Source organism: Balaenoptera musculus, chromosome 4 (assembly GCF_009873245.2).
Source record: "Balaenoptera musculus isolate JJ_BM4_2016_0621 chromosome 4, mBalMus1.pri.v3, whole genome shotgun sequence".
Classification (NCBI taxonomy): domain Eukaryota; kingdom Metazoa; phylum Chordata; class Mammalia; order Artiodactyla; family Balaenopteridae; genus Balaenoptera; species Balaenoptera musculus.
The window spans coordinates 90,256,295-90,270,217 of record NC_045788.1 but is presented as its reverse complement, the minus strand read 5'-3'; the positions used below and the strand labels follow the sequence as shown (position 1 = coordinate 90,270,217).

The window sequence follows — 13,923 nt, the reverse complement described above, 5'->3', positions numbered from 1 at the left end:
GACACTCTGAGGAACTCCCACAAACAGGAGTGATGTTCAGCTTGTTTGCACCAGGACAGCTGTCCCGGTACTAAAATACAAAATACTTCCTATTGTTGGTAAAAAGACTGGGATCCTACCCCTTGAGTACCTTTACAGTAACTCTGCTAGCATCCCAGGTCTCCCCTATCCTTCTAGCGACTGGACAGCACAGCAAGGGGCCTGCAGCACCCTGTTCTAGCCCTGAGACCACATCCCTTCTGATCGCTTAGCACCCCTGCCTGTTAAATATTTTGTGTATTGTCTCTGTCCTTGGCATCTCTGTCAAGATCATTCAGTCTTATGTGGAGTTAGCAGGAACAGACAAAGACATAACCATGCACAGTTGGTTTTACCTGCACCATTCCTTCCTCTGTCCTCTCAACCAGAGGCTATATGTCTTATGAAGGAAGGGCCAGGAACCAGCCCCAGAACTAACCATTCATCCTTCCCAGCTCCATTCTGGTGGGTGGACATGGGAGAAGGAGTGAATGAGGAGCCCTCCCAAAGACAGGATTTGTTGCTTGCAAGAAAACTCTTCTCTTGGAGAGAAGCAAGAAATATTGTAGGTATATATTTATTGCTGTGCCCTACACCCACTTCAGCAGGCAAAAAGAAAATTGGAGGAGGCTGGCAGCAGATAGAAGGAGACTTAGATTGGCCTGCACTCTCAGTTTGGGCATTGCAAGGACCGCTCCCCATTTCCCAGCACCCCAAGCCAGGAGATGCTCTGGTGGAAGGGTCTGCTTCAGGCATTTGATTGGCATTTTAAATTGGGTGGATTTTTTTTTTTATATATATAAATTTATTTATTTATTTATTTTTGGCTGTGTTGGGTCTTCGTTTCTGTGCGAGGGCTTTCTCTAGTTGCGGCAAGCGGGGGCCATTCTTCATCGCGGTGCGCGGGCCTCTCACTGTCGCGGCCTCCCCCGTTGCGGAGCATAGGCTCCAGACGCGCAGGCTCAGCAGCTGTGGCTCACAGGCCCAGTTGCTCCGCGGCATGTGGGATCCTCCCAGACCAGTGCTCGAACCTGTGTCCCCTGCATTGGCAGGCACAGTCTCAACCACTGCGCCACCAGGGAAGCCCTAAATTGGGTGGATTTTTAATAGCTGAAAGTGACCTGAAAATTCTGGAATCTATTCCAGGTATTTTTCAGGAATCTACTCCAGCTAGGAAGGGAGATTTGGCATTGTGCTGCTGAGGTCAGGGAATTGTAAAAAATACAGTCCTTTATGTTTGAACCTCCATGAGGTTCACACTGTTCAGTTAATCAGTTCATTGGCACAGGTGCTATAATGTATTGTGTTTCCTTTCCTTTTGAAATTAATTAGGTCAGGTCACATAAAGAATAGCAAAGCATCCTCCTGGAGATCATTGTGTATTATAATTGCTATAGTTGGAGAGCACACAGAAACATCTTTATCCGTACATTTTAGTAAAGAAAATTCTACACTTAAAGATATCTGTTACTAATATTGCCTAGTACAACAAGTGGAGCAGTTTATTCATTTATTCTAACAAACAGTAGTTTCTGAGGGCCTACTCCGTGCTGTGAACAGTGAGGTTGTTCGAGCTACCTGCATATGGATGTACATTGAGATAACCTCTGAGCCTTCTTCTGAGATCAGTGGTTTAGGCAGACCTTACCTCGAGATCCAGTTTTGGTGTTTGGAGTGCCATGAGAGGCTGGAGCATAAGCCTAAAAATATTACTATTTGTTTTACTTCTAATTTTTTTATCTGCAAGTAAGTTTTATTATCTAACGTAAGATAATAATGACCGACATTTATTTATTTATTTTTAAGGTTTTTTTTTTTTTTTTTTAACTTTGGGTTTATTTATTTATTTATTTATTTATGGCTGTGTTGGATCTTCATTTCTGTGCGAGGGCTTTCTCTAGTTGCGGCAAGTGGGGGCCACTCCTTATCGTGGTGCGCAGGCCTCTCACTATTGCAGCCTCTCTTGTTGCGGAGCACAGGCTCCAGACGCGCAGGCTCAGTAATTGTGGCTTGTGGCTTACGGGCCTAGTTGCTCCGCGGCATGTGGGATCTTCCCAGACCAGGGCTCGAACCCATGTCCCCTGCATTGGCAGGCAGATTCTCAACCACTGCGCCACCAGGGAAGCCCTGACCGACATTTATTATCTACTGTGTGCTAGGCACTTTTCTAGGTACTTCATATGTACTCATTGAATTCTCACACCTGTCCTTTGAGGTAAGTACTATTATCATTCCTCTTTTCCACAGTAAGAAACAAAAGGACAGAGAGGTTTTGTGACTTGCCTGAGGTCATGTGGACAGGAAATGTTAGAGCCTCCGTAGAAACCCAGTCAGTCTCTCCAGAGCCGGGGCTCTTCGGCACTGTGCTATTCTGTCACCTTGTTTTAGATGAATATAAAAGACTGTGCAAGTTACTTGTTATAGGAGTTTGCATGTTATAGAAGTCTCTGTGGAAGACAGCCTACTCCTACACATATGTGTATGGCTGAATAAGATGACAGATTGTTCAAGACTGCTGTCAAAGAAATGGAGCTGATATTTCCTTTTTTAAAAGTGATTCTACTTTTGAAACTGCCAAGATACATCCTACACCCTTAAATAAGTAAGTGCCTGTTTGTGAATACACTTTGGAAGATACGGTGAGGACTGTAGGAAATTACAGTGTATGCCTCCTGTTCTCCAGGAACTTATTCTCCAGTTGCAAAGAGATAAAATATAAAAAGTTAAGGGATAAGAAATAAATTAATGGTGCAAGTGGTTTCACAGGAAAGCATGCAATGAAATGAGGAAGTTCAACTTGAGTGATACCAAAGTGAACGTGTAAAACCAGGAAACAGAGAAATTAATATCAGCTGGAGTGCTCTGGGGAGCCCAGCACAGGGGAGAGAGCAAGAAGAAAGATGGTTCTTGATGAAGGGGTTGTTGAGGAACAGAGGTTGAAACTAGCATCCTTTGGGCCACATCCAATTTTGTTAAGAGATGCTTTCTTTGGCCCACAATTTGTTGTTGACCTGCATTATATTTTACATTTGAATTAGTGGCTAATATTTTAAAATTATAGATTTCAAATAAATGCGTACTCTGACCTCTCTTGAAAATGTAGAGGGTCTGGAGACACTGGACCAGCCTTTCTGCATGAGAACAATTGGTCAGAGCTGATAAATGGCTGCCCCCTTAGAGAGGTGTTTGCTGTACAAATGTCACCATCCTGTCCTTTCCCTACTGAGCCCCGACTCTGAGTCCAAGAGTCATTGCCAACAACCATTTACACTTGTCCACACCCCTTTATACCTAACCATCAAAACACAGTAGAGACTGTGATTTATGTATAATTCAATGGAGAGATGGGGGAGATAGAGCAAAGAGATAAAGGCAGGCAAACATGAAATAGGTAGATGACAAGTAGACCAGCTGGGCAGAGGGGAGGGCTGTGCTAGGAGATATATGGAAGGTGAAGGTAGAGTGTAGCTGCAAGTCAGAATTGGGAGGGTGTTTAGTGTAAAAGCAGAGAAATTTGTACTTGAAAATAATGAAGGGCGGTTGAAAATTTGGAGCAGGGGTGTGCCGTGGTGAGAGCAGCGCTTGGAGAGACTCACTTGGCAGCTGTGTAGAACAGAGTGGAAAGCCTCTGTGGACGTCTGGGTGTGGGAAGACAAGAACCAGCATCTGGGGTGCTGGTGGTGGGCATGGGAGGCTGCAGGGGATTCAGGTGGATTTGGTGATCGAGTCTATGTGAGAGGTAAAGCAAAGGGGAGTCCGAGACAACTCCAGCTCTGAACCTGAGTGTGGGAAAAGAACGGCTTCCAGAAGTTTACCCTGATCTTGGAGCCCAACTTCAGGAAACCTGGATGTTTGTGAACCGAGAGGGGGCCCCACAAGTAGAAAAGCAGAGGTGAAAGAGGGGGAAGAGATAATTGAAGAAATCCAATACTGAAAGAGTCAACACGAGGGGACTGCCAGCTAGGTAAACAGTTGAGTTTGGAAAGCAGAAACCCATGTTCCTCTGAGCACAGAAGAAAGAAAGGTAAAAAACAGTCACCCCAGGATTGCTGGATTTGTCTGTGTTGTACTTTTCTTCTTTATCTCAATTTGTGAAACTGATAATCTGTTACGGTGAAGTTGAAGAAAGAGAATGCTGGATCTCTCTAGACATACTCTTCATATATATAAAAAGCAAGATTGTAGATATGGTGGGTCCAAGGGAATTGGAAAAGTTGTCATTAACCCTATTTATTAAAAAAAAGATGAAGACATTTTCAGAGACCTCAACACCCTAGTTTTTCTTGCGTTCTAATTTGCAAAAAAACCCTTATAATTAAAGTCAAATGGGTAGGTAAAGATGAATTTATTCTAGTATCTATAAAAATTAAATCTTATGGAAAATTATGGCTCACTTTAAGAAAAGATGTTATGTTAAAATTACAGAAATTCTATACTATACTGAAAAAAGTAGGAAATCCCACCCCCCCACTACCAATTATAGGTGGTATTTGATTGAGGTATGACTCCAGTCAAGTGTTCTGCTGTGTCCTCATATCATTGATGTGCATTCACCCTACTGTAACCCCCTGAAGCCTAGAACCTCAACATGTAGTTCCCAAGTTCTCAGCTTCACCTGCACTCTTATCGTAAAATTGAATTCTAACACTTAACGATATATTAGAGGGGACCTTTTGTTTGAAAGTGGTGTGTTTCTTTCCTTTTTGTGCTGAGTTGCAAGTCATTTTTAGAAAACTCCTATTCTAAAACTTTCCATTTTATTTCCAATTGCACCAACTTCCTTTTGTAGGAACTGAAATATAGGAATGCACCTAATGACTTCCTTTAACACCTTTTGGGGAGACTTCAGTAAATGGCCTTTTGGAGCAAAGGCCATCCCCACTCCATCTAGTGTCTTCTTCAGAAATGGTATAGTTTCTGAAGAAATAGTGAATAAACATTTAAACCACCATTTCACCTGGCCTAATTGTTTCAGCAAACCAAACAGTAAGCTACTTAATATGCACAGATTTTAGTGCTGAGAGACACTTAGACCACTGTTCTGTGACCAGTTATCTTTTATAATAAAGAAAATTGAATTATCTTAGCAGTGATGCTATTCTTTATTCTCTGAAACCATCAGCCAGTATATTTTTATGGCAAAAACATTCTGGTTCTATTTAATTATGGGAGACATGCACATCTTGGAAAAACACCACGAAATGCCATCCTAGGGTTATGTCTACACTGTTTTGGCAGATAATAAGCCAGTACAAAATGATTGTAAACACACCTTGGCTGCAAAACATTTGTTTTGTACTAAAAAGCAGAAATTTAGAAATGGAAACTTCTTGATTAATGTCAGTGGGTCTGTTTGCATACTGCCTTGTTTTTAATCTAGCTGGCTCCTTTATAACAGACAATCAAAGACAAAATATAATTAAGAGTGAAATAATATGGTACATTTTGGAACTACTTACCCATTTCTTTGTACCAGTTAAGGGCATCTTCTTCTGTGGTATTACTTGTCATCTAGTGCACGATTAATTATTTTTCACTGGCCATTTCACTCAGTCTTTTAAAGCAGGACACATTAAAGAAACGAATCAATATCTTAACATTTATAGAAAGGAATACATTTTTAAATGTCTTTAAAGAGATAAAAGCTTGGTGCAGCACAGATTTATTGTGTGTTTAAAGCCACTACCCAATAACAAACCCTGAACCTAAGGTGTGGTCATACCTGAACTGAAAATGACAGCCTCCCTGAACTCAGGGACATGAAAAATAATCCCTCCATTTTATCTCATCCCTTCAGCATCTTTACTGATTTTTTTTTCCTTTGCAATCATTTTGAAGAGGATAGTCTTTTATATGTTTGTCCCACGTGTACATCCAAAGGATCTGGGTTTCAACATAATGATTTTTGTTTTTCTTTTGGGAATGAGTTACATTTCTTCTAGCACATCACTATCAGGCCGCTCTGACTACGAGAAACAGTAAGAAACTTCAGTGCAGTTTCGGTTGTCAGAGGTAAAGTTAAAATATTGGTGATTAGTTTTCACTGGTCCTCCTGGGAACCATAACTAAGGACAGTGTGATCACTGGTCTAGGCCAAACAGCAGCATGGTCATAATTAGAATTGTTTTTTATAGACTTGTTAACTCTTTCCTGGTATTAATCAGAATGCATTTTAGATTCATCATTTACCTCGGAATTAATGAACCGTTCAATTCAACACAATTATCTGTTGAATGCCTTCATTTTTTTTACTAGGATATTCTTGGAGGAGAATACAAAGGTGAACAGGATACATTTTGTGCCCCCGCCCCCGGAAGTTACAGTTGTTAAAAATAGAGTAGTTCCTGAGGGAATAGACGATATATATCAAATATTTATGCCCAGCATTTGATTGAAAACATTAACATTTTAACTTCTTTGAATACAGCCTTGGGAATTCCATCCAGAAGGTGTCCTGCAGATGATTTTCCCTTCTCACTTTTAAAGAAGGTTATTGTTCAATTTAAGATAATAACAGAAGAATAAATTGTCATTTACTAAGGCATGTTCTGTTTCAAGGCCTGATTAACAACCAGCCCTCTCTCTACTAAGGGCAAGTTGGCTAATTAATAGCAGACATTAATTCTGTGCTTCCCACAGTGCAGTTTTCTTCACTTGAGTTCACACTGATTTATGTTCTTTTGTGTCCACCGTGTGCTTCTCTATGTGCACTCCATGCATGTGTACATAATGTAGTTTGTGTGTGCTTTCCTAAGTCCCACTAAAGTGTTGATATATGGACCCCAAAGTAGATGTGAGTAGATAATGCTTGTACCCAAAAGTAGAACTGAGCTTGATTATATCTTTAATAAGAGTTGCTTCTTGAAAGATAATTGATTTAAGATCTTTCTGAATCTGATTTTGTTGTATATGGTTTTCCCCGCGGATATAGAATCATTCAACCCTAGAATGAAAAACTGGAGCAAAGCAGTTAGTCTACTAGGGCTATGATGTCCTGTTAATGACACAGTATGAATATTACTACTACTAATAATAGCCAGCATTTATCCTACATGACATTAAGCCCCAAGGGGATGGTTGTCACAATACATTATTCTTGCTCTGTGCTAGACACTCTTTTAAGTACTATACATGTGCAATTCATTGAACCTCACAGTATTCCTAAGGCAAGTACTATGTTAACATCCACATTCTGTAGATTGAGAAACAGGCACAGAACGGTTTAGAGAAAAGGAGCTTAATTGGTGGCAGAGTCAGTGTGTTGTCATAGACAATCTCTCTAGAACCCCTGCCTTTTGGAACTGCCTCTCAATATAAAATTTGTTCACATCTCAGAGTGATGGCATCTTCTAAGAGTTACTACATCCATAGCTGTTCCTGGGCTCTGTTTATGTCATGTGAAAATACAGACATTCATTCCTAGAAACTTTTAAAAATTATTTTTAATCATGTTTGAACTCATAGAAAAGAAGATGAAAACTGGGAATTATTGAAGTCTCCGCCCACCCCCCAAAGTTATTGTCTAATGTGCTTCCCCAGAATCTCTGTACCCTGTATGCTGGCTTATATCCCAGGTGGCTGCAGACTGCCTTTCCTGGGTTCCTGTGTCCCCTGATTTCTAGCTGGGTTCAGCCAGTGGGAGACACTGGCAGAAGATTAGGGGATGGGAGGAAGAGAGAGGCTGGGATGTGTAGGGAAGGGGTGAGGGGGGGTGGGAGTAAGCAAAGGCATCATCTCGTCCATGTATCCAGCTCCCTCCAGATTGGCCCACCACAGGTCCATCTTCCACCAGGGACCTAGCCCCTCGGCTTCGTAACACTCCTTCCCCCATTTGTCCCTACTGTGCCTTCCTGCTGTTGCTAATCCCTGGGTTACCTCACGACCTGCTGTTTCGGTATCCCAGTTCTTCGTGACCTGTGTAATTAATTTATTCCCTGCATTAAATTCCCTTGGCTAGATAAGCTTTAAGTTGTTTCTGTTTGCGTCGTTACACCCTGACTGGTGCACAAGCCATCCTCATTTTTTATTTTGTATGCTTATAAAATAGGCTAAGAGAATGCTAATGGCATACTGTATCCAGATTTCAGCAAAACTTCTGATGGACAATCTTATGATGTGCTTGTAAACAAAATGGGGGGAGTTTAGACTCGATTATTAAACATTCTTAGATTGCTGGAGCTTATTAATGTTCAAATCAACCTGATGAAAGGGCTCTAGAGGTTTGCCAGAAGGCTCTGTCCTTGGCCATGACCTACTCAACTTTATTACCACAGATTTAGACGAAGATGTAAAAAGCAACTTTATCAAATGTGTCTATAACACAAAGCTGGAAGGTAATTTAACTCAAATTTTGAAAAGATATACTTTGTAAGGAAAAATGGAAACTCTTGCATCTAGTTACAAAAAGTATAAAGATACAGAATGGGAGAGACCAAGCTTCCCAGCATAGTATGTGGGTAATCCAGGATTTTAATTGACCACAAGCCCAATACAAGCCAGAAGTTTTGACCTGTTTTTTAAAAACAGGTGGGATATCATATATTAACGCATATATGTGGAATCTAGAAAAATGGTATAGATGATCTTATTTGCAAAGCAGGAATAGAGACACAGACATAGAGAACAAATGTATGGATACCAAGGAGGAGGGGAGGTGGGATGAATTGGGAGATTGGGATTGACATATATACACTACTGTGTATAAAATAGGTAACTAATGAGAACCTACTGTATAGCACAGGGAACTCTACCCAATGCTCTGGGGTGACTTCAATGGGAAGGAATCCAAAAAAGAGAGGATATATGTATATGTATAGCTGATTCACTTTACTGTACAGCGTAAACTAACACAACATTGTAAAGCAACTATACTCCAGTAAAAATGAATTAAAAATAAAAACAGTGGGGCAAGTTCATCTTTGGCTCTCATTAGAAGATTAGTGTCCTTATCAACTGACAAATAGTTCCACTTTTCATCTAGAGTATTACAGGAAGGCTAGGAACTTAATCTAAGATACTGCTAAATTGAAACATCATTGTTTTCCAGCCCTTATAAGCTTTATGTCATTTATGAGTTTTATTTGCACACATTTGTTTACTTTTGCCTGGCAACAACCCAGCGGAGAATGTACTGTTACGATCTCTCAGCCTTTATATCCTCATATGGGTTCAGGTATAAGCTACCTGCCTAGCTCACTGTGTGGCCTTAGGCAAGCAAGTATGGTGCTTGCACAGAAACCCAGCTTATTTCAATAAAGTCCATTCTCACTTCAGGGCAACCATACTGCATCTGGATAAGAGGGACCCAACTTTTGAAAGGTTGGGAAGCCTTTACATATAATGAGCAGTTATTCCAGGGGAAGAGACTCACGGGAACATAAAGTCTATCTTCTAGGATTTAAAAGTCTGTCACATGAGAGAAGGAGTGGATTAATTTAAGTGGCTTCAGGGAACAACCAGGACTGATAGGATTTATAGATTTTTGCTCAATATTTTAAAAATTTCAAACAGCATTGCCCTCTAATATGGTCACTGTCTTTGTGCAAAAAGTTGGATAACTCTCAGGAATTTTATAATATGAATTTCTGTAATGTAATGAATGAATTGTATGTAATGAATTTCTACATTAGGAAGAATGTTAAATTAGATAACATTAGATAATTAGGTAAGTCTAGAGTGACACCCAACTCTGAGAGTTTGATTTGTGTTTGTTTGGGGGTTTGGTTAGTGAGATTTGTGATTTGTAATTATTTGTTTTATTTTTATAGTTTAACTTCCAGCCATGTAATTGTTTTTCTTATAATTTAGAATTAACATGCTCTATTTATGAAAAAACTTTTAAGAGCCTGAAACAAGGAAGTAAAGCACGACTAGTGCTCGGGGTAATTACCTTCCCAAGAAATATTATGCTGTTTCCCAGAATATGTCCCCAGAGTGAATGTCTGCATTTGTTCCATTTCATTCCTAGCTGTAGAATCCTATCAGGGGTGATGAGGAGAATTGTTTTGAAATATATTGAAGCTGAGAATAGAGTTTGCAAAGTGTTATTGGGTTTGCTAAGATGAACCTGTGCAAATGCAAACCGTTGGCAAAATCAGTGCCTGTGTGGCAAAGGTTCCTGAAGTGACTTATTAAAGGCCACCAGAGCGATAGTGGTTGAAAACTATAAAATTTACCTTGAGGATGCCTTTCTAGCCTTCTTCTAGCATAGTCTCTCTCCCCACCTGGGATAGTTAGATTCATGAAGGACTAGGATAATTGAGAAAGGAAAATAAAAATTATTCCAAAATTGATACAAAAACAGCAAATCTCCCCTGAGAATAAAGCATGCAGGGAAGATGAAATGTATCCCAGTGTTTCAGAATTAATTTAACATTTTGCTTTGATCTTTTTTCTGGTTAGGTTTAATAAAGGGAAGTTCTCAGCCTTCATAACTACTTGCTGAGGTCTAAAAGTTTTCCTGAAAAAGACAGCTCTGTTGTGAATTCATGATATTACACATCTTCCCTGTGAATGATCCTGAAGGGCTGGGTACTCGTCTCATGTTCATTTTTTAAAAAAAACCTTGCACTGTCTGCCTCCTCCCGCCCCTTCTCCAGCTTCTTCCGAGACTTACTAATCATAACATAATTCTCACGGAAGGATTTGAGATGTACTGAAAGTACTAAGGGAAAAAATGAGGTAAAATAGTATCTGATGTTTAATTCAATGTGTTATCCATTTAAAAAATGAATTTTATATCTGTTAACAATCTCTGACAACTTGCCATTCCATAAACTGGTGATTTTTCTTTTAAAACAGATCAGTTTCCTACTCATGTACTTGATTTGGGGGGTTCAGCAAGCCCTAATAGTCTTTTTTCCTCTAAATTGACAGTGCAGAGTAGATAAAATGAGTAATGGTTAAGAATTCCTGTGCTGCCATTGGCTCCATCAGCCTTGTAGTGACTCGTGATGAATCCCTCCGAGGGGCTGGGGGGCTGGGGTGGAAGCTGTCAGGAATCATGGGACAGACCTTATTGACCTTTGCACCTTTAGTGTCCCCCACTGAGCCTAGCACCCGGGAGCCTTACGGGGAGTGTTTATGAATGAAAAGCCAGGTATTGAAAATGAATTTTACAATGAGCTGTGATTTCCTCTTTTAGAAAATAGCTTTTAGATTGCAGTTTCAAGGTACATAGTTGCTGGAGAGGAAGATGGCGAGTTTCTCCTTTAATGTCCTATATGTGAAATTTGGGGAGTTTAAAAACTTAAAGCGAATTGCTCCCAGATGTGTTTTGGTGCTCAAAGTTTTTCAGATTTTAGGGGAAATGATACAGTGTGTGTATCTTACAGTATGCCACTAATTCCCCTAATATATATTCAAATTCATGGAGATTTAATAGCAAAAACATGAATAGTCACATTAAGTCAAATAATAGTTCTGGTCAGAATTTGCAGCCAGGTAAGTTTGGATCAGATCAAGTTTGCCATCAAATGGGTTTAAAAAAAAAACAACCACCCCCCACTTATTTTTCAGAGCTTTTGTGATCTTTCAGGTTATCTGTTGGCATTTGTGGACCTATAATGTTTTGTTCATTAACCAAAACCTTCTGTAGTTCTTTAATGAATCATCTTATCATTTCTAATTTTAAGCAGGTAGATAGAAATTGTTGCTATTTCTCTCATTTCCCCAAGAAAAAAGAAAAGGTAAATCTCTGAATAGAGTTTTGGGATGATTTACCAAGTACTGCCATATGTGCATCATCCCACTTAGACCTCACAGGATCCTCTGAGACAACTATTATCATCATTTTTATTTTACAAAGACAACAGAGGAATGAGGACTGAAATGACTCATTCTAGGTGCAGAGTTAGCAAGTAGCAAAATTAAGACTCAAACTCAGGTCTTTCAACTCTAGATCCCATCCTTCTTTTACCAAATCTTGTTTTCAGAGGAAAGCTGCATGAGAAGCTGGAAAGTGAGAATTTGAGTATATGCTTATCTAGAGTTGAATGAATATATTACAAAGCCTTTTATTAATTTGAATAGTTTTAGTTTGGCAGAAGTGGACTTGTAAAGTTTGAAGTTTGTTTTGATTATTTTTTAAAAGGATGTAATTTAAAAGTTTAAGCTAATTTCAAGTATAGAATAATGTATTTTGGTTGTTCTCTCATGTTTAACTGTTTAGATGTGCCTGGCATCAGAGGGGGTGAAAATGGAAGAATCAAAGCTAATAAAAGCAAAAGAATCAGATGGCGGAAGAATTAAAGAATTGGAGAAGGGAAAGGAAGAAAGAGAAATAAAAATGGAGAAAATAGATGAAGCCAGGTTACAGAAAGAAGCAGAATTTGAAAAATCAGCTAAGGAAAATGTAAGAGATTCTAAGGAATTAAGAAATTTTGAGGAGCTGCGAATGGATGATATAATGGGTATAAAAATGGAAGCTCCCAAAGAAATTAAAAAGGAAGAATTAGAGGAAGATCAAAAATGTAGTCACTTCCCTGATTTTTCTTACTCTGCCAGTAGCAAGATAATAATAAGCGATGTTCCCAGCAGAAAGGATCACATGTGCCATCCTCATGGAATTATGATCATTGAGGATCCCACAGCATTAAGCAAACCAGAAAAGCTAAAAAAGAAAAAGAAGAAAAACAAAATGGATCGGCATGGAAATGATAAATCCACACCCAAGAAGACTTGCAAAAAGAGGCAGTCCTCAGAATCTGATATCGAGAGTGTCATGTACACCATTGAAGCTGTTGCAAAGGGAGACTGGGGCATCGAGAAGCTTGGAGAAACCGCTCGCAAGAAGGTCCGCACATCCTCAAGTGGCAAGGGAAGCATTTTGGATGCCAAGCCACCAAAGAAGAAAGTGAAATCAAGAGAGAAGAAGATGTCAAAGGAGAAATCCTCAGACACCACCAAAGAGTCAAGACCTCAAGATTTTATCAGTATTTCTGCCAGCAAGAACATTTCTGGTGAGGTGCCAGAGGGTATAAAAGCAGAACCATTGACCCCTACGGAGGATGCATTACCACCCAGCCTATCGGGACAGGCCAAGCCTGAGGACAGTGACTGTCACAGAAAAATAGAGACTTGTGGCTCCCGGAAATCCGAGAGGTCTTGCAAAGGTGCTCTTTATAAAACCCTGGTGTCCGAGGGTATGCTCACCTCTCTGCGAGCTAATGTTGACAGAGGTGAGTGACTTCTCTAAATCTGAAAAGAACATGGAAACCTAGCAGAATTTCTCCTTTAGACGTATTGAAAAGAATCACAATAAAGAACAGTATAGTATCAAAATAATATTTTACATTTGTACAATTCTTTACAGTTTATAGGTTATATACATTTGTCATTTTACCTATATGTTTTTAGCACCATTAAGGAGAGTTTCTACTCACTTTGCACATAGTTCTCAGAATATAAGTGTTCAAAGTTACTCCAACCTTTTTTTTTACTGGTGTTGGCTGGCTTTTTGTTTTGAAGGATCAGTATTGCATGTGTAGAGCTCTTAAGTCTGGTTTTTAAAATTGATGGAAATAATTTTCTGAAACAAGCAGATATGTTTGGCAGAATCTTGACCTGTAGACTCTAGAAGCAAATAACTTATCTAACCCTCCCCACTAGGTAATCAAAATTGTAGTTGAAGTGAAGAGCTCTTTAAAACATAGCAGTATCCAGAAACCAGCTAATATATATACCTTTATTCCATAGTGTTTCATATAAATTCATCTATTTTAAAATAATAGTACCTGGCTAGGGGACTACCTGTTGCCAAGCTAAATTCCAACTATAGAGATGTGTGAAAATAGGTCTAACAAGTCCTGAATGAAGATCCTTGAGAGTACATAGTTCTCCAGGGATGTCATTCCAGTAAGTCTTGGGGAAATTAGAATTAATAGTGCATACCAGAAAAGGGCTCCC

General features: G+C 39.5%; 1 protein-coding gene across 14 annotated transcripts in view; it reads left to right on the top strand.

The window, feature by feature from the left end:
* BBX (BBX high mobility group box domain containing) overlaps nucleotides 1-13,923 on the top strand; it is a 278,769-nt gene that overhangs the window by 234,167 nt on the left and 30,679 nt on the right. For all 14 annotated transcript variants that reach the window (XM_036850548.1, XM_036850546.1, XM_036850547.1 and 11 more), the window contains one exon: nucleotides 12,188-13,196. In XM_036850548.1, the coding sequence (XP_036706443.1) occupies nucleotides 12,188-13,196 (1,009 nt within the window). The remainder of the gene's footprint in view (nucleotides 1-12,187; nucleotides 13,197-13,923) is intronic.